The sequence below is a fragment of the Trachinotus anak genome, unplaced genomic scaffold (assembly GCF_046630095.1).
Source record: "Trachinotus anak isolate AG129_WGS33_773 ecotype Australia unplaced genomic scaffold, CSIRO_AGI_Tana_v1 ptg000013l, whole genome shotgun sequence".
NCBI classification, from domain to species: Eukaryota; Metazoa; Chordata; class Actinopteri; order Carangiformes; family Carangidae; genus Trachinotus; species Trachinotus anak.
Genome location: NW_027273864.1, coordinates 3,719,064 through 3,740,410, shown reverse-complemented (window position 1 = coordinate 3,740,410; position 21,347 = coordinate 3,719,064). Strand labels below are relative to the sequence as shown.

Here is a 21,347-nt window from a genome sequence, read left to right as displayed (position 1 = left end):
TAAGTTCGCTATATGCTAATCATTTTCAGAGAGCAGACTTGTTACTCATTAAAATCTCATGCAAAAGAAAACACAAGAAAACGTCTCCATCATGTTACTTTATTCTACACTAACACTAACACATCCTGTATGCTAATGAGCTAATATTTATGATGATCTATGAGTATGTGTAATGTGAAATGGTGTCTGCAGTTCCCCTCAGTTCTACAGAGTTAGCATCTTTAGCTCATTATTCTGGTTTGATGGCCTTCAACTTTCATGTCATGTTATACTCTCACAGCTTGTTTCCAGCTGGAGCAGCTAACTGTCTTCAACGATGCACAATTAGCAACTACCTGCTGAACACAGTGGAGCAGTTCACAAGCAAGTTCAGAACATCATCAATTTGCACAAATATGCACAATACAATCAAATACACAAAGCCGCTGCAAGTAGCACAGACAATGACAGAAGTGTTTCCAGGGAACACTAAAAAGTGATGAACCTGGGACACACTTGTTCATTGCTTTGTGACTTCTGAAGATAAAAGCATTGAACAATACGTGTGCACAGATGCATTATAATGCATCCATGCAGCACGTTTCTTTATTTGGTTGTGTTGTGTGCACTTGTTGTCAAATTGATGAAGATGTTGAGCTCTCTGGGCCACCGTATTTAGCAGCTAAAGAGCCAGTTATTTTCCTCAGGAGATGGTGTAGAACAAAACAGAGCTAAAAGGAGGATAAATAGGCTTAGACTCCAACAGGTGGACAGACAAACACCTTCATGTGAAGGCTAACATGGCTCTGTGTCTGCTGAATTTGGAAAGAGGCAACTGTTTGTTAACACATGCACTATATCAACTCTATAAGGTCACTATATTATAATATATATGTGTGTGTGTGTGTGTGTGTGTGTGTGTGTGTATGCATATATATGTATATATGTATAAGTGGTCAAACAATTCAATTATCACAAGTTTAATGTTGCACTTAAAATCCCTTAAGCATGTGTTAAGTTTTGGTTCTAAAACTCATGAGTTATAATATATAATCCAGTCTTCAGCTCCTGAATCAGCTGTGTGTGAGTCTCAGTGGGTTTTGCCAGCAGACACAAAGTGGAGCTCAGAGACAAACCTGCCAAGTCGAGCTAGAATAAGTTGAAAGTGCTGCAGACCAGCTAGAAACACTAAGTGTAGCCAGCAGGCAAAGGAATTCACAGAGAAGGTCTCAGAGAGGGAGTGGATACAAGCCTGTAGCACAGATTTAATGGTGTTCACAAAGAAGCTTTAAAAAAAACAAGAAATCAAGGTGGACGTTATGTTTCATCACACTTAGTGAATTTCTAATAATACCATCACAGAGAAGAGGAGAGAAAATCACAGACAGAAAGTTTTCATGCCTTCAAGGCAAGTAAGAAACAATGTGCTTACTTCATTATTCCTGCGTCCTCTCCTCTGCCAGGTGACTCTGGGGATGCCTGGGATTACATCTGAATTTGGGCTCTCATACTGGTTGACGGTGGGAAGCGTGTTCTGCTCTCTGGCCTCAGCTGTGTTGGCAATCGGGAGCAGGTCTCACATCAGTGATGACATCGAGATGCAACTGAGGCTCGCTCACAGTCAGCCAGCACAAACCAACAACATCACAACGTCACCACGGTCAACCTCAAACTACAAGACTTATATTTAAAGCTTCACAAAACGAAATCTGTATCATCAACAATGACTTTATTAGTTACTGAATCAACATGCTAATATTAAATCTTTGGTGATTTTTCGGTAGAAAACACTCACTGGTATTGTTGTTGAAGTCACTGCTCCTGTTCAGCATAGTGCTGATGTTTGATTCCTCTTCAATATGAATGACAAGCTACACTATAAAAACATGTTTACAGTTCAGCAACAGAGAGATAGTTTCCAGTCTCACATTCCTAAATTACCACAATGTGCAAGTTCCAATCAAACACATGTGTAACACACAATCCATCATTCAGAGAGCTGTAAGTGTTGAAAACACATTCCTGTGATTACTGTCACGATTTGGTTTCTGCCGCAAGCTTCGGTTCATCGGGTTCACTGTGTAAGTAGCCTCTGCTCTCTGTATCAATATATATTAATAGTGTTCGCAAGTGGTTGAATAATCACATGTCCGTAAAGAGTTTCCCTTTAAGAGGCATGAAAGCATCTATCAGCTTGAGCTAAGCAGTAAAACACAAGCAACTGATGCTGCTACAGGTGTTTAATTTGAATGGGAGCTCTATGAATGTGCCATATTGTTGTGAAATGCCTCTTTATATATGCATCCCATTTGGAGCAGATGTTTGTTTTTTTTGTATGTATATAGTATTGTGGAGCAGACTGTATAGTCATGTAGTGTAGGTGCATTTGTACATGTCAGCTGTATGTGAGATTTCACGTCCGTACTCCACCACAGGAGTCTTCAGTGTGCGTTTTTCTCAAACTGCCTCATTTTAACTCTGTATACAATCTCACGGACGGTTTGTCTCTCAGCTAAAAAATATAATCTATTACAGCAGCTTTGAAACTGATGCCCCAGGCATTTATGATCTGCTTGAGCTGATTTACAGTCATTTGGTGCATCCAAATCATCCATGTTTAAGATCTTTGAATGATGTTTAGTGCCTCTGTGGTTTCCTTAAAGAAGAGGTTTCAAATCTTTCTTAATGCAATATCTACATGTGCATGTGTACATTAAAGATATTACACTCTCTGTACTGGGAGCGAGGAGATCCCTTCCTATGTAACCACCTGTTCACACATATGGACTCAAATCTTCCTTGCTTCACACACATTTGCAACCTCATGTGAAGAAGTTGTCACTGCTGTTTCCCTTATTCATGCCCTGATACAGTAATGCTGGGCAGCTGATCAGTTAATTAGTTATCGAGTTTGCAAATAGACATTAGCAGTACTATAATAAAGTCTCTATTTACATAGGTATTCTGTTGAATTAAAGGTCCCATATTGCACAAAGTGAGATTTCCAAGTGCCCATGTTTTTTTTAATTATAAAGCAGGTCCAGGTTCTATATTAATACTGTGAAAGTATCAAAGCCTCAGTCCACAGAGAAATGCACACAGCCTCTATTCAGAAAATGAGCCTTAAAACCAGCCATCAGGACTGGAACTTTGTGATGTAACAAAAAAGCAGTCAACATGCCCCAAGCCCCGCCCACCTGGACCCATTGTCCAGCCTTGCAGGGTCTGGTTTCTCCCATCTGCTGCTTTTTTATTCGATCACTCAGAAAACAGTTAGTGACCTGCTGTTACTCGAGCTCTGGAGAGAAGCCTGAGTGAGGAGATGTAAAACTACACTGAGATGGTCCGTTCTTAAATCCACAAATATAGCTTCTCATGGATATCACAACTTCCAATAAATAAAATATGGGACCTTCAATGCAAAACCAGGGTGCCATCATGAAACCATAGTAGCTATAAAATGTAAATTTCTCCCTAGTGGTGTCAGATTTTTTTTCAAACAAGAACATAGGATTGAGAGATGACATTTTGTACCAGACAAAAGTAGATGCTATTTAATTTCAGTTGGACTTTAAAGTAAACCTAAAAAAATCTGAACTGATCCTTTAATAACCTTCTTGAAGTTTTACAACAATGTCACTAGTGGGAATGTAAAGTTCACCTCCAGCTAAAAGCTAACCCTTCATTCAAAACTCATGAGTTTATGGATGTTTTATAGTTAGAGAATTCAAGCCTTGTTGTGAGTTGTAGCAGTGGTGAACAAGTTAACTTCACCTCTGAGAATGTGCCACAGTCCAGTGGAGCAGAAGTGGAATTCCACATCTGCAATTATTGAACAACAGGGTGCAAAAGAAGTATTTGAGCTGGAGAGGAAGAACGAGTGGAGGGGGCAAAAACTGATAAAGCACTGACTCCCAGCCAAATAACATTTTTATGTCGCTGTTTACTTTATTCTAAAAGAAACAGACAGGGGTATACTGTAAATGAGATGATACACAACATGGAGGAGGTAAATATTAGAGAAAGGAATGGCATGGTAAATAAATGCAGGCATCAGAAGGGCATTTGAACACTCAGCAAACTGGCGTTCCTTAGTATAGGAGACAGCACACAGTACAGTACATCCTTTAGAGTCAAAGATACTCTGTCATTCACACAAAATCATATTGGCACTTAACAGAACAAAATGAATGTACTGGGTATATCCTCAATCCAGGCTGCTGGGAAACAGGCACACAGCTTCTTACAAACAGTGCATAAGGCATTATGTTGAAGATCTATCATATGTATATCTTTGTTGTTTCTTAAGTGGTACTCTAGAGTAGCTTCACATTCATTTTCAGATCCAACAATAGAAAAAGGTAGACAGGACTGCTGGCAGAGGAACTATGGACACACGTCCCTCAGATGGGACGTGAGACTATGAAGAATCCATGTAGTCAAAAACATACATGTGAACAAACGTGTTATAAGGCACTGTAGTAAAATATTATATATGTAGTAAAAAAAAAAAAAAGAAAAAAAAAAGAATAGAGCAGGTGGTATATACACCCGGGCATTTTAACATGTTATAGAAAACATACCCTGAATGACTGTCTCTCCCAAAGTCAGCAAAACAGACAAGACAAGGATATCATCTTTCCCAGTCCCCCTGAAACAACTATTTAATTTAATCCTCCCAAAACAATTTCTTTCATTTCAACAAAGACTCTAATTTATGTTGCCACAATATACTTGAAAGGTTGCTGTTCGTAAACTCTTTCTCTAGTGGTGTCTGTCTGTTTTGAGTTCCTCAGTGAGAGGGTTTTGTCTGTTGACAGAATCTAAACCATGGTAAGGCCAGAAGACTCTCCCAAACTACAAGTACTGCTCCCTTTTCTCTGGTGGGGTACTTTTAACATTTGGTCTGCAATTCAAAAGGGAAAAAAAGACACGTTTCAGTCAAAGTACAGTCACAGAGGAAACAAAATAAACCCAAAAGACACATTTACAAAAACACCCAGAGGTCATAGGATATAAGTGAAGTCATCAATCAGCACAACAAAACCACAAAGTGTTTCAACTCATTGTTAACTTTCAGCTGATAGTGGGGCAGAGGGGGGTGTGGGAGGTAAAATAGAGTGTTTACAAGGCTGAAATTGAGGAGGCCACCTCATTTCTTAAAGAAAAGATCTGATCAGAGTCCATATTTACAGAAAAGGCTCAGAAGGTAGGGGGGGGGAAATGGGAGAAGACAGTGCATCTTAGTTCCCATTGTAACTGATAAGGTGCAGATGTAGAACCAAGGAGAGGGAAATGTTCTGCTACAAGAGGTCCAAATTTGTGTCTAATAGTAACAGGGGAAAACAAAGGGAAGACAGTGGTTGGACAGGCGGACAGTCCTCGATAAAAAGGCGAGGGCTGATCAGTCAGGGAAACTAGTTTCACTCAACAACTCTGCCCTGAATTAGAGGAGAGAAGAAGACAGTCAGAGAAGAACAGGATTAGAGGACAGGAGGGGAAATCAGAGACACAACAAGACCTCTCAGATTCTCACACCAGCTACGAAGTGTTAGGGAGATGGTGAGATGCTTGATGACTGTAAAAATGTTAGCGAAAGGAGGGAAAGGCAACGAGAAGGAGCGCGGGAGGTGATGCTACATGTCAGCTGGCTTCTAATCTACACATTAAAGAGATTACATGTACCTAATAAGTATTAGTAACGATGACAACAACATATCACGTCAGACTTCTCTGACTGAACTAAAGTTAGCTGCTAGTTCATGAGCTTTTTTTAAAAAAGAAATTTAGGAAATACAGTATTCACTTTCACTTTCTTGAGAAGTTAACTTGAGAAGTTGAGAAGTTAGCTTAGCATAAAGAGTGCAGCAGGGTGAAACAAGTAGTTTGGCTGTGTCCAAAAGTAACAAAATCCACCTTCCAGCTCCTCTAATGCTCAATGATTTCGATTTTGATATTACCGCTGGCAAGAAAGTGACTAAGTGTAATTTCCAAAATGTCAAACTCTTTTTTTTTTTTTTTTAAATTTATGTTTTCTTATCTTTGGACATAGCTTTACAGGTAGTTCCATCAGACTTGTTGTTGAGCAATCCCTATTCAAAACCCAGCTGCTACTGACATACCAGTGACGCCTGACATCCCCCTTTATTTAAAGGGCACAAGGAATTTCCTAAAGACGAATACTACCCCCCCACCCCCCACCCACACCCCCACTCCACCCCAATCTGACAATAAAAGAGCACTCCACAAACAAGTGTCTACCAAGAAGTGAGGCCTTATGACCGGGAAACGGGGCGGCTGGGACCTATTCTGAGAAAAGTTAATGGCTTTATTATCTGGAACAGTGATGGACCAGCTCTTTTAGAGACACAAATGAGAGCAAAGCGACGTGGGAGTATCAAGGGGGAACTCAAGAGCCAATTTAGACCTGCTGTTGAGCTTCACAGGCTGTTATGTGGGGCAGATTTTAAAACTGCTGCAGATATCTCTGTAATTTATCCCCATGGACTCACTAAACGTAATAAATGAAATAGTGTCGACCGCACTGAAGTTAAATACGACATGATTTGTATTTATTTACTGTGTTTTCAGTACCATGTCAGCTTATGGTCAACTGTAAAGTGATGTGTAATACTGTAATAATAAGGTCTTAGCTCATGATCCCCAGTCAGATTATACTTGTGAGACGTATATGAAATAGCTTAGACATTGGTTTGGTTATACAAGCGATTATATGATACATAATCTCATATTATGTGATGGAGTGTATGAATGTAGAATAATGGTGTTAGTAAACGGAGCAGGATGATATGTGTCACAGAGAGCCTCCACTTTCTCACAGTGTTGAATAAAATGGTGAAATGACAATCAACAGCATTCATACTCAGCACAGTCTCAGCAGACACCTTTTACTAACACTTTATCTCCACTGTTGCATCTCAGATTGTGTCTCATCAGGTGATTGCTGTGTAAAACAGGACTACATGCAGGACTGCCTTCTTTTAAAATGAGGAAGCTGCTCAGCTGTTACAAAATGGCCGCCTGAGGCCTTAATTACACACAGCGCTGCACACACCTGCTTCTTTATCGTCAGTTATTTTTGTTAATCACACCTGAGCCGTCTTCATCGGGGTCATAGCTACTGAGATCACATCCTCTGTATTTACTGTGAGCAGCAGAGAGCAGCGTCCTCTCTGATCACGACCTGTTTTCCTGGGGGAGATTGTACAAGGCAGCGTCTGTCTCTCCCACCACAGCAGAGGAGGAGCAGCTCCGTAACGTTTGCATGTTTTCGCACAGTGGTTTGGGGCTCTCCCTTTACACAACCTAACTGCACCAGTGGAGTGTGAATACACAACGCAATATGGAGGCAAAACACAGATGCAGCTCCAACCAGGAAGCATAGGACATGCTAATAAAGGTTCAGTGTGTTTAACAACACTGGTATTTCGAACTCCACGTCCATTCTCTCTGGGTATCTGCCGTGATACGCCTTTTATTTTGCTTTTCGATTCACTTGAAATGTAGTTTTGCTGTAGCCAGAAACACATTTGCTGATTTGTTTCCATTTTGTCTTTCAGAAAGTGGATGACTCAGTGATTTTGGGGTCAGATTTAATCACCTACACTAATTTCAAGCAGATTAAAAAATGACATTAAAGAACATGAGAGGCTGCCATTCACAATACAAGCTAATCATTACATAAGTCAACTGGATGATTGACATTAAATATGTAGGTTGTGTGTCCACAAATTTAAGTGTGTAGCTTTTTTTTTAGCCATAATACATCCTACTTGCTGATAATGTGTTTGTGTGTAATACTGTGTGAGTCCTTGTCTGCAAATGGGTCCCAGTGTGTGAGTACTACGTGATTGCGTGCATGATAGTCTTGGTTTCGTTTTAACAGGCATCATAATCTGAGTAAAAGGGGGTGGTGCCAAGTGTGTCCTCTGCTCTCTGTTTGGGTGGCTGCTGGAAGGGGGTGGGGTTTACACGTACTCCCTGGCTGTGGAAGGCTGTGATTGGCGGTAATATTGCTGTCCTCGCATGTCGTCTTTGGAGCAGGAGCAGCACAGCAAGGAGCCGCCCAGTACCGTCAGGCTGGCAGCCGCCCAGCCCACGAACAGGGCTGAGCCGAACTCATACCTGTGCAGGTGCAAACAAGGGGGAAAAAGACGTGAACAGGTACATAGACTTTGTTGTTACGTTCCTCATTCATTTATTATGACCAGCTCCAACTCATAAAGCAAGCAGACAGGAGTAAAATACCACCACTGCCTTTATCTGGACTGTTTTTCTCCATCTTCAGTAGGCCCACCAGTTTTTATCCCACCACATTACAAACTGCTCATAATGGCACAGATAAAAACAAATTCACATTATGGTTCTGTACAGAAAAGTCATGGCTTCCCATCAAAATGACCAATATTTAGCTGTTTTAATTCTAATAAAAACAACAATATTTGCTCTGCTACCAAGCAGCTAGCAGTTAAAGCCCTCTATGTTTAACAGTCATTAGCTTTATGACCTTTATTGATCAAGTTACAGTGTTTGGCTCTTTGGCTGCAGCCCAACAAAAAGTCAAATGTGGGATGTTTGGGATGAAGTCTGTGGTGCTGCCCATCAGTGACCTCCCACCACCAACTGCTGCAGTGACAGCGTTTAACTCAGCGAGCAACAATGAGCTGTTTCTGGTATCAGTACTGCTTTTAATGTAGCAGCAGAGTGAGAGAAATGGAAGAAAACTTCTTCTGTAACTTTTTGTTTGTTTTCACTGGTGTTATGTTAACACTCGATCCATGCAAAATGGCTTCTCAAATGAAGCTGAACCTTTTCGTCTGTTATTTGTTTAATCTCCCTGAGACTTGTGGTTTTCAGAAGATGGAGTTTTTGTGGAGCATCTTAATGGCAAAACAGATCAAACTCAAAGTGCTCTCTCTCCATTAGCATGTCAATCCCACATCATATATGTGACAATAGCTATTCTGACATGTTTAAAGACAAGTCATTTTGTTTTGTTTGGATTGCGGCAATGTTTATATATTTAAATATTTTTCCTCAAATGAGTGAAATACACACTGGACTATGCAAAAAAAAGGGTATTTCCTTGGCTCATTCTAATAATGATGACAGTAAATAGATATTTCAGGATTTAAGTGGCAGATATTTACCATCACTCATGGCTTCCATGCTTGAGAAGGCCATATTATTGAAAGTTTGCTTTTCTCTTTTCTTATCTTGGTAAGAATATTTTTCTGACAGAATTTGCATGGTGTCAATCAAAAGACAACTAAAGGGAAGGGTAAAAATATAACCTCCCATCTGATGTAAGGTTAGCTCCACTGATGCAGGTGAGCCACATACCTGGCATTAGGTGGTGTATTTGGGTTGAAGAACTGATAGGACACCTGAGTGGCATACCAGGACACAGACACCAGTGTACATAGACCTGTGGAAGGAGAAATGATGAACACAGCTGAATGACGTGTGTCAATTATGCCTGCAAACATTCACTGCAGCTACAACAGCACACAAATGAACTGGAGAATCCTTGTTTAGTTAATATTCTCCCCTGGGGTTATGGTTTATAGCTGAGATCAGCAGCTAATGCCTCCAAAATGACCACTTCCTGTTTACAGCAGGGACTGTAATTACCCAGAAGACTCCCGGTGATAGATTCAGGCCAGAAAAATGCCAAACCACTCTTGCTAAATGCACTAATTGCAGGACATACTGCAGCATAATTTTGGCTGCAAACTAAACAAGACATTCACAGTAGACGGCAGAAATCACACCTGCGAGCAGGAAGAGAGCTCCTCCGGTCACAGCGATGCGGGTCTTGGTGGCTGGGTTGTTATCTCCCACCTTAGTGCATTTCATGCCCACCACACTGATAATGATGCCCATAAAGCCCAGCAGTACCGACACCACCATGAGGGCCCGACATGTCTGGATGTGGACTAGATAGAGAGGAGGAAAGGAGGAGGCAGGGGCCGCAGAGGGGAGCGCAGAGAGGGGGATGACAGTGATACAATAGAAGATGTGAAAGGAAGGGAAAAGAAAAAAGAGGGAGGAAAGTGTTGAGGAGATGAGACAACAAATCTTTGACTCCATCATTTGGAATAAAACAGACAGTTCTGGTCATAAAAAGTGATAATTATAGGAGAATGAAGCTACACGAGCCATGAAGGATTGATGGGAGACCACATCCATTTATAGAGAAAGCTCATTAGGGAGAGTCCACCACTGTCCCATCTCAGCAGCAGAGTAAGTCCAGCTCTTTATGGTCCAGAGGTGACTGTCATGGCCAAGCCTCAGGACCTTAAATGATCCCCCAGATCTTCTCCAGATCCTTCCACTGTGGTTTTTCCTTCTCAAAAATCTAATGTGCTGCCCACACAGGCCTCGGCACACACATAACTTAGTGGGAGGAACATATTTACACATATTTACACACACACATATGTACGAGTACACAATATCTGCACAGATAAAACACACAACTCCCTCTCTCACACACAGTGGCCGTAGGAGGGCCTGCTTTACATGGTTCACACAGTGGGATTAGTGTGGCTTTGTCACAAAGCAAGATTGTTTTCACGGGGCTGTCGCCACAGCGATCAGACATTACTGCCTCAAACACAGCCGCACACAAACGTGCTAGCGCGAAAGCAATGCTAAGTACTTAATGATACTGTCAAAATACTGATGGAGTGTGTCTTATTTACAACAAGCGAGGGGACTGTTGAAATCCCAGCAGCGGGAGAAAACATGCAGATTCCACCATCCTGATTCTGAGATCTGACAGAACTGACAAATATGGTAATTAAAGTAAACATAACAGAGGTTTTCATCCAGGTTTAACAGCCAAGGTCACAGACATTAGCTTCAAATAACTGAGTCGAAGTGAAAGCCAGTGTTTCTACAGCAGAGGAGGGAGGCAGCAATCAAATGATGTCAAAGCAACAAACACATCACTGGATAGACTGGAGCAGACAGAAGAAATATTTAGCACAGAATAAGAGTAACAACTTCACTCATTAGTCCACTTACAATTTTTTTTTTTTTTGTATTTTGGTTTTTTTTAGCCAGACCTTTCAACCACATCTTCAGGTTTTCATGGTCGAGAATGAATATTTACACTCAAATAGATTAGACAAGAATTGAACAGAGTAGTTTAGCTAAACAAAACAGTTAATAGTCAGTATTAACTCAAGGATTACTTACTAGCTCTGTTTCTGGAGCTTTCAACAGCATCACAATCTCTAACTGATGAGAGTTTCGTCAAACTACTGTTTTCATGCTCAACTAGGCTACAACTTTCTTCTTTTTTGTGCAGCTATTAAAAGTATCATGAAAAATAAAAACAAGTAACTGGACAATGAGTTTATGTTTTTATTTATTGTGAAACTATTGTGTCCAGGTGCAAGAAAGACATTTCACGCTTCAGAAGAAGAAAAGAACAGTTCTGCTTTTTCCTGGAGCTTTCAACCTCAACTCATAGTCCTCAAAGCCCTTTAAAATAACTAAGTAAGTGGACTTTTAAGTTTTTTTCAGTTTTTTTGTCTAAATTCTGTTTTGAGGGTCAAAAACGATACTTCACACTTAACCAGAAGAAACTAGAAACTAGAACAGATTAGACTAGACTAGAATAAAATAGAGTAGAATAGAATAGAATAGAATAGAATAGAACGTGACTGTACGTGTTTGAGGAAATAAAATCACTCCCTGTTGAGCAGCAGTCTGAGCAGAAACCTAAAGTCATCATTTGTCATTGTGACAGAAGTACACACAGCATCATTCAGGCGCAGCAGTGATGTAGCATTTCAGAGGCTGACCTGAGGGGACTCATAATGGGACGAAGAGGATGGAACAATCTTTGAAGTCTGATTTATGGCTCCAGAGCTCCTTTTGATGGAGTATCTGAATGGTCTTCAACAGAGGGTGGTTTGATTTTTTTTATTCTTTCATCCACTCTGAGCATTCCTCCTTTCTTCTGAGGATGTGCGGGGGTTTAAGCCCCCCATGCTTAATGACACTACTCTGACCAGTTTCAGTCAGTAACAAACCAGAAGGACATTCGGGGGTCTTTGGGGTGAATAAGAGGCTAAAAGGGAGAACGAAGGCAGGAGGTGGGCTGGCTCACCCACTGGACCCTGTCTTTCCGGTGCCAAGGTTTGCAGTGCCAGCCTCAAGCTTTCAATGAGTGTGTGTGCTAGCTGGTGTGTGTGTGTGTGTGTGTGTGGGCACTGTAAGGTCCCATTGTGAGATCACTTGTGATTCTTTTGTACGTAATATGTGTTAGCCCACTCACTACTCAACTATATAACTGCATATACATTCAACATCTCCAGCCCTTCGCCCATCCAGCTTCACCACAAACACACTAACATGATGTTCTCTGTTGTTTACCACACTTCAATTAGCTAAAATTTAATTTCCCTTAACCAATTCCCCCTTAGTTAGTTCACTTTTAAGTATAAAGGGCAGTATCCTAATAACCTTGATTTATCAAGATCAAACTCTTAAAGCTAAAAATAAGACAGACAGAAAGATTGTACTCTGTGAGCAGCTACACATCACATCCCCCGTCCTTTTCTCTTTTGACTAGAAGACAGTATCTTTACATTGTATATTACAACTGCACTACTCAGCATGACCGAGCCTGGGCCTCCACCCATCACAGATAGCTTTCCAGTCTTAAGGGATAATTTTCTACATTTTATTTCTCACTAACAAAACCCCATGAAAAGACCGAATCAACAATGAATTTATCCAACTAACAAGTGCTGTGTGTGTGAACTCAAACCTGATATATCCTCTGTGCCTCAGGGAGCCAGTGTTGTCCAAAAACTATTAAAGAAGCATCAATGAACATGGCCATCCCACACACATCGTCCTGCTGCCAGAGGCACTCACTACCACACTGAATGTGTATTAATCTGTGGCTGAAAATAGCCCCCCAAAAAGCACTATTTACTCATGTCTGAGTAACAACTACATAAAGCCACACTCACTGTTTAGAAAATAAAAAAAAAATAAAAAAGGAAAATATGTATTTGTGATATTTAAAGATTTACGTCTTCAGTAGAAACCAGTTGGTTTAGGGGCTTAGTGCCAGAGACAGTATGGGGGAATCAGGGGAGTACTGTGAGGAAGACAAAACACATGTTGAGTTTGGTCATTTAATGGGAGTGTTGATGCTGTTGATGTTTGTCCACTGATGGAGCAGATTTGGGCTTTTAGACAGCTGATCCAAAGTATGTAAAGTGTTAAATGAACTATAAGGAGCATAAAGTGAGATACACATTAATGTAGTGTTGTTAAATTAACAGCGACAACTGTACAAACGGCTGTGTCCTCATCTACTGAATCTCAGGCTGCATTCAGTGAGCAGTATAACCCTTTTATGAAGATGTGCATCACAGAACTGGACACAAAGTTGCCTTTGAGACACACTACAACCTACATCTTCAACAGTAAAGTGACAAGGTGATTATATCATGTGGCTGATGTGATTGGCAGGGGAGGATCAATGTGTTTATAAGACATTTCTGCTTTTCAAGAGCTGTCCTTTCAGCACTACCATCCACAGACCGCAGCCAATCTTCCCAACTGTATATTATCCTCCTCCTCATCATCATCATCATCATCTCCCTTTTCAGCTCAGCAAACCTGCGGCAGTTTCCACTACAGCTGCTTGGCAGCATCAGTGGAGTGTAGCACAGTCTGGTGAACAATTACAGCTGCTATCACATGCTGCTCCTGCTGCGAATGTAGCCGGAGAGGAGCGTTCCCTCACAACTCAAACCAGTGATACTACTGGATCAAACTAACACCATAGGGGCGTTTAACCAGGGCCTTCTCCAACCCCTGGACACATGACTGAATGCTGATCTGCTCCATTTAATAATCTGTCTGGGGAAACGCCTGAATAAACCTGTGATTGATCAAGAATGTTAGGTCGCGACTTTTCACTTCAGTGTTGAATTAAGAGGAACGTGTGGTTAACTCTGTTTGTCTTCAGTCTGAATCTGCACTCACTGGGTGTGTTAATGGACAAATGGAACAATGCGCGCGTGTGGGGAAGACAGAGCACATTCTGGGAATATCTCTGGTGTTTGGCTCAACACTGGCCTTTTCTTCTCCTCACAGCCCCTATTCATCCGCAAGGACAATACGCTGTTCTTATCGCTGCAACCAACCAAAGGAGATGGGAGATCAGCTCGGGCCCCGCTGTCGCACAGAACGCCACAGAAAATGTTTTGATATAATGACTCACCAAGACAGCAAAATGTTTGCAAAGTGCTGCATTTGTTTGTCCAAGGAGAGTTTGCCACAGCAGGAGACACGAGCACATCAGCCCCCAAACCACACAGAAAAACACACAAACTGGCACGTTCAGTTGTTTGGTGAAAATGGCTTCTGACCGAGCCCACCCCCCCGTAGCCTTTCATTACAATCTCTAATGAAGGAATAAAAGGAATGATTTAAGCAGGCAGTAGATGGATGGATTCATTTAATCTGGGTACCATTAATTATGAGTCACTAGGTCCCTCTTACAGATTGGAGATGACAAGAGGCTCATATTCTGAGCTAATTTATGTCGTCCCCCCCCCCCCCCCCCCACTCCTCACACATCACGTTTCATGGTGTTTTACACTTTTAAAGCAGAACTGAACTTCAGTAAAGATGCGAACAGCAGCGTTTTATGTGAATTCAATACTTCCCACACGCTGGGGAGTTGTTTTCCCTCTGTTTCTGCTGCTGATTAACATGAGTCACTATATGAATATGGGCCAACTACAGTAACTGCTGTGATTTGTGACACAACACCGTAGATACTTCTTTTCGAGAAGACTAAGACTAAGTGAAAGTGGCTGATGAAAGCTCACACACGACTCTCTTATCAAAAAGACTATTATTAAAGAAAATGAAAGGAAGGCAGCCAAAAAGAAAAAGTGTAAAAAAAAAAAAAAGAGTGTGATTAAAAGAATTAGAGGAACCTTTCTTGGTGATGCATTAAGAGAGGATTATTGGCTTACTTGAATTTAAATTGTGCTTTTTCATCATCTGACAAATTAGCCAGTGAATATCACTTAATCACAGTTAGAGTCACTGCACAGTTTCCACATAAGGGATTCAACCCATACAACGCATAATTTCTTAGTTATATCATGTTTGAAATATGATAATAATCGTCAACTCACAAAATTTGTAATAATGAGCATATAATCCTTTAAAAAGAAGTTGTGCCAAAGAGTTAAACAGGGGGAGATGAGTGTGAGAAGAAAAAGAACAAGGCACTACAAGTTAGAGAGCCAGGTTTTGTTGAACCAAACTCAGAGGTTGTACTCACTGTCCAGCGAGAGCATGGAGTCAAAGATCTTGCACTGCACCTGTCCTGTACTCTGCGAGGCACAGCTCATCCACAGCCCCTCGTACAGACCCACGGCCGTGATGATGGCATCGCCGGCGTACGACGACTGCTTCCACTGGGGTAAGGCTGTGGTGGAGATGATGCCGATCCAGCCGCCCAACGCCAGGAAGTAACCCAACAACTGGAGACCTGAGTTGGCCATCGTCGTCTAGTTCTGTCTCTCTCTGCTTCTGTCTGACCTCACTCTTTGTCTCTTCTGTTTCACTGGCAGCAGCTTTTGTTCAGGGGGAACTCTGCTGTGGCCCTCTCTTTGAGCAGGCTTTGTGGACACACCTGCAGCAATCCTGTTACTTGTTTCACTTTTCCTTTCACTGTCTGGTCCCTCTGAGCATCTCCGTCTGCACCTTAGCTTTAACTCTCATCTGTAAAACTCCCCTCTTTCTCCTTGTGTCTAAACTCTGTCTTTCTTTCTTTCTCCACGTCCTGGGCTGGTTTGGCCCCGTGAGCTGGGATGACGAGCTGACGTCTCCCCTCAGGGCTGTCCTGTCTGATTTCTTGGTCTCAGTCAAAGTGGAAGAAAACCTTTCTGGTGGTCAGTGGTTCAGTTCATCAAGCATCGTCGCTGGGCTGCCTCACTCTCTGCATGGCTTCTTCCAGTTCTCTCTCTCTCTCTCTCTGCTGCTCGCTTACTTTCCCCCCACTACAATCTTTCCATCTGCTCCAGGCTCAAGTGGCTCAATGAGGGCTGGTAGAAAAAAAGTAAAAAGGAAAAAAAAAAAATTGTGAACACAAAAAGTCCTTAACAGGCTGACCACAAAGAGATGGGGAAAAGGGCTGGCCTGTGATTGGACTCTTCTGTGTTGCAGGAACGCCCACGAGGAGGGAAGAGGGATGGCCTGGTTGGGAAAATGAGCACTGTTTCAAGCAGAGAAGAAAAGAAAAGGCTGACGCTGTGGCTCAGGAGGGAAAAGAGCATAGGTAAAGTCAGTCAAAGTTTGTTGATGAAAAACAGTCAAGCATTTCTTAAAAAAAAAAAAATGAGGCATGGGATTCTGTGTATTAATCATTCAGTCAAAGCCATCAACCAAACTCCAGCCTGCTGCTTTATTCGGGTGTGGGATGCACTGATCCTTTAAACCTTCTCCGCCCGGCTGGAGGTGTGGAGAAAGGTGGTGGTAAAGTGCAACAAACACACGTAAATCAGCATCAAACAATGGTCGCCTGAAAGGGAAGTGTCACATCCAGACAGGCTCTCTAGAAATTATGGGCCTGCTGAGGCAAGCCTCCCCCGTCACCATGGCAACCCCGACGAATGAAGAGAGAGAGAGTGAGAGTTCACCCGACTGTACATCCTCACGAGCTGTAAACGCAGACACACTCCAGGCTTTTGTTTGTGTGGAGGGCGCAGAAACCTGCGTTCCCACAGTTGTGCGGCTCTCCTTCAGCTCGTCTCATTAAATTAGCCTCACTTCAGACTAACTCAATAATTCTATTCTGCCAATTAGGCCGTCAACACACTCGCTCTCAAGAGACGTCGCCGTTTTCTCACATCTGTAAGAGACATGTCTCACCCCCACCTTGCACACACACACTCACTCACACACACACACACCCAGCCTGTCCACACAGCAAGCATGTTCTTTTCTAAAGTCTCACAGTTGTCTTCAACAGACTCTGAGTGTAAAAAAAAATGTAAATTCTCATAAGAACATAATTAAATTTAATGACAGACATAATGCAAAAGCAAAGGATTATTGGTGGTTTTCTGAATTGTTCTGATTTAATCGACATCCATTTCTTTTTCCTTTCCTTTTTCTTCACTCCTTTTCTTTTGTTCCTTCTCTTACCTCTGCCACCTATTCAGCCTTGAACTTGAATCTCAGCCTGATCTCCCTAACATCAAGAACACACCAGGACATGTGAACATGCATGTGACCTCACTTATGCAGCAACAAGCTACACACACACACACACACACACACATACACACACACAGTTATGCACACATGTATGGATAGAAAGAACCATACATGGAGTTCTTACCAAGGTTCAAACCTACCCTATTTTATTTTCTATCCTTTCTCAACCACACTCCTCTCATACCCTTGACTATTCAGGGTGTGTGTATGTGTGACTATAACCATTATGTGATGAGGTTTGCAGTGTCTAATGAGGGGCTTGAACATATGGGGTGAGTTGTGGTCAGAGCACAGAGGTCAGCTGAGCCCAGGAGGCGAGAAGAGATGAAAGAGAGGCAAAGCAAGTGCTCAGGTCCAGTGGAGTGGGTGGACGGGTGGGGGCTTCAACAGGACTTCTGGAGGTCTTTCTGATTTTGAATCATAACAACAACCTGCCATTGGTGAAGTTAAAGCAGCTCCAAGTGAAAAACTCAAGTGAGCAAAGGTTTTGAGTGTCAATCTCTCACTGCCCGTTGGGTTAGAGCAACATGTCCTCATACAGTGCATCCGGAAAGTATTCACAGCGCTTCACTTTTTTACCTCAAAATTCTACACACAATACCCCATAATGACAAAGTGAAAAAAGTTTGCTTGAAATCTTTGCAAATTTATTAAAAATAAAAAACAAACAACATCATATGCACATAAGTATTCACAGCCTTTGCCATGACACTCAAAATTGAGCTCAGGTGCATCCTATTTCCACTGATCATCCTTAAGATGTTTCTACAACTTGACTTGAGTCCACCAGTGGTAAATTCAGTTGACTGGACATGATTTGGAAAGACACACACCTGTCATCCTGTCTGAGACAGGATTGTATCGAGGCACAGATCTGGGGAAGGGTCCAGAAAAATTTCTGCAGCATTAAAGGTCCCAATGAGCACAGTGGTCTCCATCATCCGTAAATGGAAGAAGTTTGGAACCACCAGGACTCTTCCTAGAGCTGGCCGCCCAGCCAATCTGAGCGATCGGGCAGAAGGGCCTTAGTCAGGGAGGTGACCAAGAACCCTATGGTCACTCTGACAGTGCTCGTTGCTCTGTGGAGAGAGGAGAACCTTCCAGAAGGACAACCATTTCTGCAGCACTCCACCAATCAGGCCTGTATGGTAGAGTGACCAGACGGAAGCCACTCCTCAGTAAAAGGCACATGACAGCCCGCCTGGAGTTTGCCAAAATGCACCTGAAGGACTCTCAGACCATGAGAAACAAAATTCTCTGGTCTGATGAAACAAAGATTGAACTCTTTGGCCTGAATGCCAAGCGTCATGTCTGGAGGAAACCAGGCACCACTCATCACCTGGCCAATACCATCCCTACAGTGAAGCATGGTGGTGGCAGCATCATGCTGTGGGGATGTTTTTCAGCAGCAGGAACTGGGAGACTAGTCAGGGTCGAGGGAAAGATGAATGCAGCAATGTACAGAGACATCCTCGATGATAACCTGCTCCAGAGCGCTCTGGACCTCGGACTGGGGCGAAGGTTCATCTTCCAACAGGACAACGACCCTAAGCACACAGCCAAGATAACAAAGGAGTGGCTTCGGGACAACTCTGTGAATGTCCTTGAGTGGCCCAGCCAGAGCCGAGACTTGATCCCGATTGAACATCTCTGGAGAGACCTGAAAACGGCTGTGCACCGACGCTCCCCATCCAACCTGATGGAGCTTGAGAGGTTCTGCAAAGAAGAATGGGAGAAACTACCCAAAAATAGGTGTGCCAAGCTCGTAGCATCTTACTCAAAAAGACTTGAGGTTTCAACAAAGTTTTGAGCAAAGGCTGTGAATACTTACGTACATCTGATTTTTTTTGTTTTTTATTTTTAATATATTTGCAGAAATTTCAAGCAAACTTTTTTCACTTTGTCATTATGGGGTATTGTGTGTAGAATTTTGAGGTAAAAAATTAATTTAATCAATTTTGGAATAAGGCTGTAACATAACGAAATGTGGAAAAAGTGAAGTGCTGTGAATACTTTCCGGATGCACTGTACCTAAAGGACAAACAGATTTAGTTAAGGTCAGGAAAGACAAAACAAACTATCATTGACACTGATTGGATAGGATGCAGCCCACAGTCCCTTACTTGTAAATTTCACCTTACCTTATCAGGTAAGTGGAAATATGTTTGTTTTAGGCATTTAACACATTTCATTGCTGAACTTTAACATACAAATTTGGGCCTTTGACCAACAACAAGTCGTCTTGACAGTGCTGACCATGGCTGTATTAAGGAGAACTGAATAGCACGTTCAAAGGCGGTACCTCATTAATTTCTATGAAAATTAGTCACTCGGTGCATAGTCTGAAAAGTGTCCACCATGTTTTATTAGGTTTCCTCATGCTTCTGTGTTTATGGGCCCATATAGAGCATGTGCATGGGTCCACAGTAAATCGAGCTTCCTGAGAGCATGTGAGTCTGAGATATCTATCCCATGCATAGGATAAAATAAATGGCTCTAGACTTTCCAAATGTTATTGGAATGGGGTCTTGGTGCTGACCTTTCAGGGGACAGAGAGCGAAGGAGTCCAAAATGGAGAAAGTTGTTGTTGCAGCGTCCACTGTACTTTAACCATCTCTGTCAGTGTATTAACTGTTCTGCTAAAGACCAATAGTTTGCAGACAGTTACAGGAGTCAATGGTAAAAATATGTCTTTGTATTGTTCTGTTAGTGAGCTAGCTAAAATAAGTTATGAGTTATATTTTCCTTCCTCAGTAACTTTTTACAGAATGAAACAGCAGCAGAGAAAACATAGAGGGAACCTCCAGGAGCCACAGTTCACTAACTGTCCCTGTGAGTACGGGCACTAAGACACAGAGTTTTTAGACCTATATTGTGGGTCATAAAATTTCACAATTGCATAGTCTTTGTGACAGGTGTGTAGGTGAAGGAGCTAAGTATGAGGCTGAAAAGACACCCCACACACAGTCTTCACTTGCTCAATATAGAACATTTAATACAAATGTTTTGGTCAAAGACCGTCTTCAGGTTACACCAGGTGTACCTGAAGTATCCTGAAGGGTGTCTTTTCAAACTCAAACCTAATATTTCAAAAAGACACACAGATTTATTTCACTTTTCAACTTGAGCTCAAGCGGCTAACAGTATTAGTGACAAATGCAGGCTATTCATTTTCTATATTTTGGCAAAAATATGACAGTTTGAAACACAGTGAGCAGTAAAGTGGACGATGCTGTGGTTGAGTGGTTTGAGAGGTTTATGTCAACATTTCAATCCTTTTTTATATGATACAGGGTTGCTTTTCTGTCTAGGTTTTGAGATATCTCGCTCTGATATATTTCTCTCACTCCAATACAAATGGAGGTGAATATAATTTTGTTTGTGATGCTCACAAAGTTTCAGGATTATATTTATACAATTCAGCAGCTCTTCTCCAGAAAGTGACCCTATTACTCTCCACATCAGTCTCCACAGAGACTATTCTTTAGTAAGTATGTTTATTTATAAACCTTTGGCTATAAGGCTTTGATACTTTCACAGTATTAATACAAAACCTAAACCTGATTTATGATCAAAAAACAACACAGAAGTGTCACTTCATACAATATGGGACCTTTAAATGACATTCTTTTCTTTAGTTGAAACTAAAACTTAACTCTCAGTAGAATATGTGTCTGCATCATCATGTTTCTTTCACTTTACTGGTTAAATACAGTTAAAAATTTGTGCAAAAAAGAAAAACATGTAAATCTTCGAAATAACTGAATGAAAGTGAACTGTTGAACATGTTGCAGTTCAAATAGTCCATCACCTTATGTGAGATCCCTGTACTGTCAGTACAGGCTCCACCACCATTACCAGTGTGGATACACCCTTTCACTACTTTCAGCTCTTATCTCTTTGATGTGACTCTCCCCAGACAGGAAACCAGCAAATGTGGATAGCACTGCCTGTGGATAGCGTGCCTACCCAAGCACGCACAATTAAAACATCAGGGGCCTATCAGATTAACTGGTGTTGTCAGGGTTACCATGAGACACATGTGGACATGTAAACAGTATTGGGAGGAA

The 21,347-nt window shown here is 41.8% G+C and overlaps 1 protein-coding gene across 2 annotated transcripts; it reads right to left on the bottom strand.

Moving 5' to 3' along the window:
* Positions 1–3,902: 3,902 nt before the first annotated feature.
* cldn19 (claudin 19) lies at positions 3,903–16,090 on the bottom strand. 2 transcript variants are annotated; one of them, XM_071494554.1, is made up of 5 exons: positions 15,338–16,090; positions 9,774–9,938; positions 9,343–9,427; positions 7,978–8,124; positions 3,903–5,420 (listed from the first exon to the last, which is right to left on the bottom strand). In XM_071494554.1, the coding sequence occupies exons 1-5, from the start codon at positions 15,558–15,560 to the stop codon at positions 5,384–5,386; spliced, it is 657 nt and encodes a 218-aa protein (XP_071350655.1). In that variant the 5' UTR covers positions 15,561–16,090; the 3' UTR covers positions 3,903–5,383. The 2 variants fall into 2 exon arrangements, with proteins under 2 accessions (XP_071350655.1, XP_071350654.1); XM_071494553.1 differs by having other exon boundaries at positions 3,903–4,885.
* Positions 16,091–21,347: the final 5,257 nt, after the last annotated feature.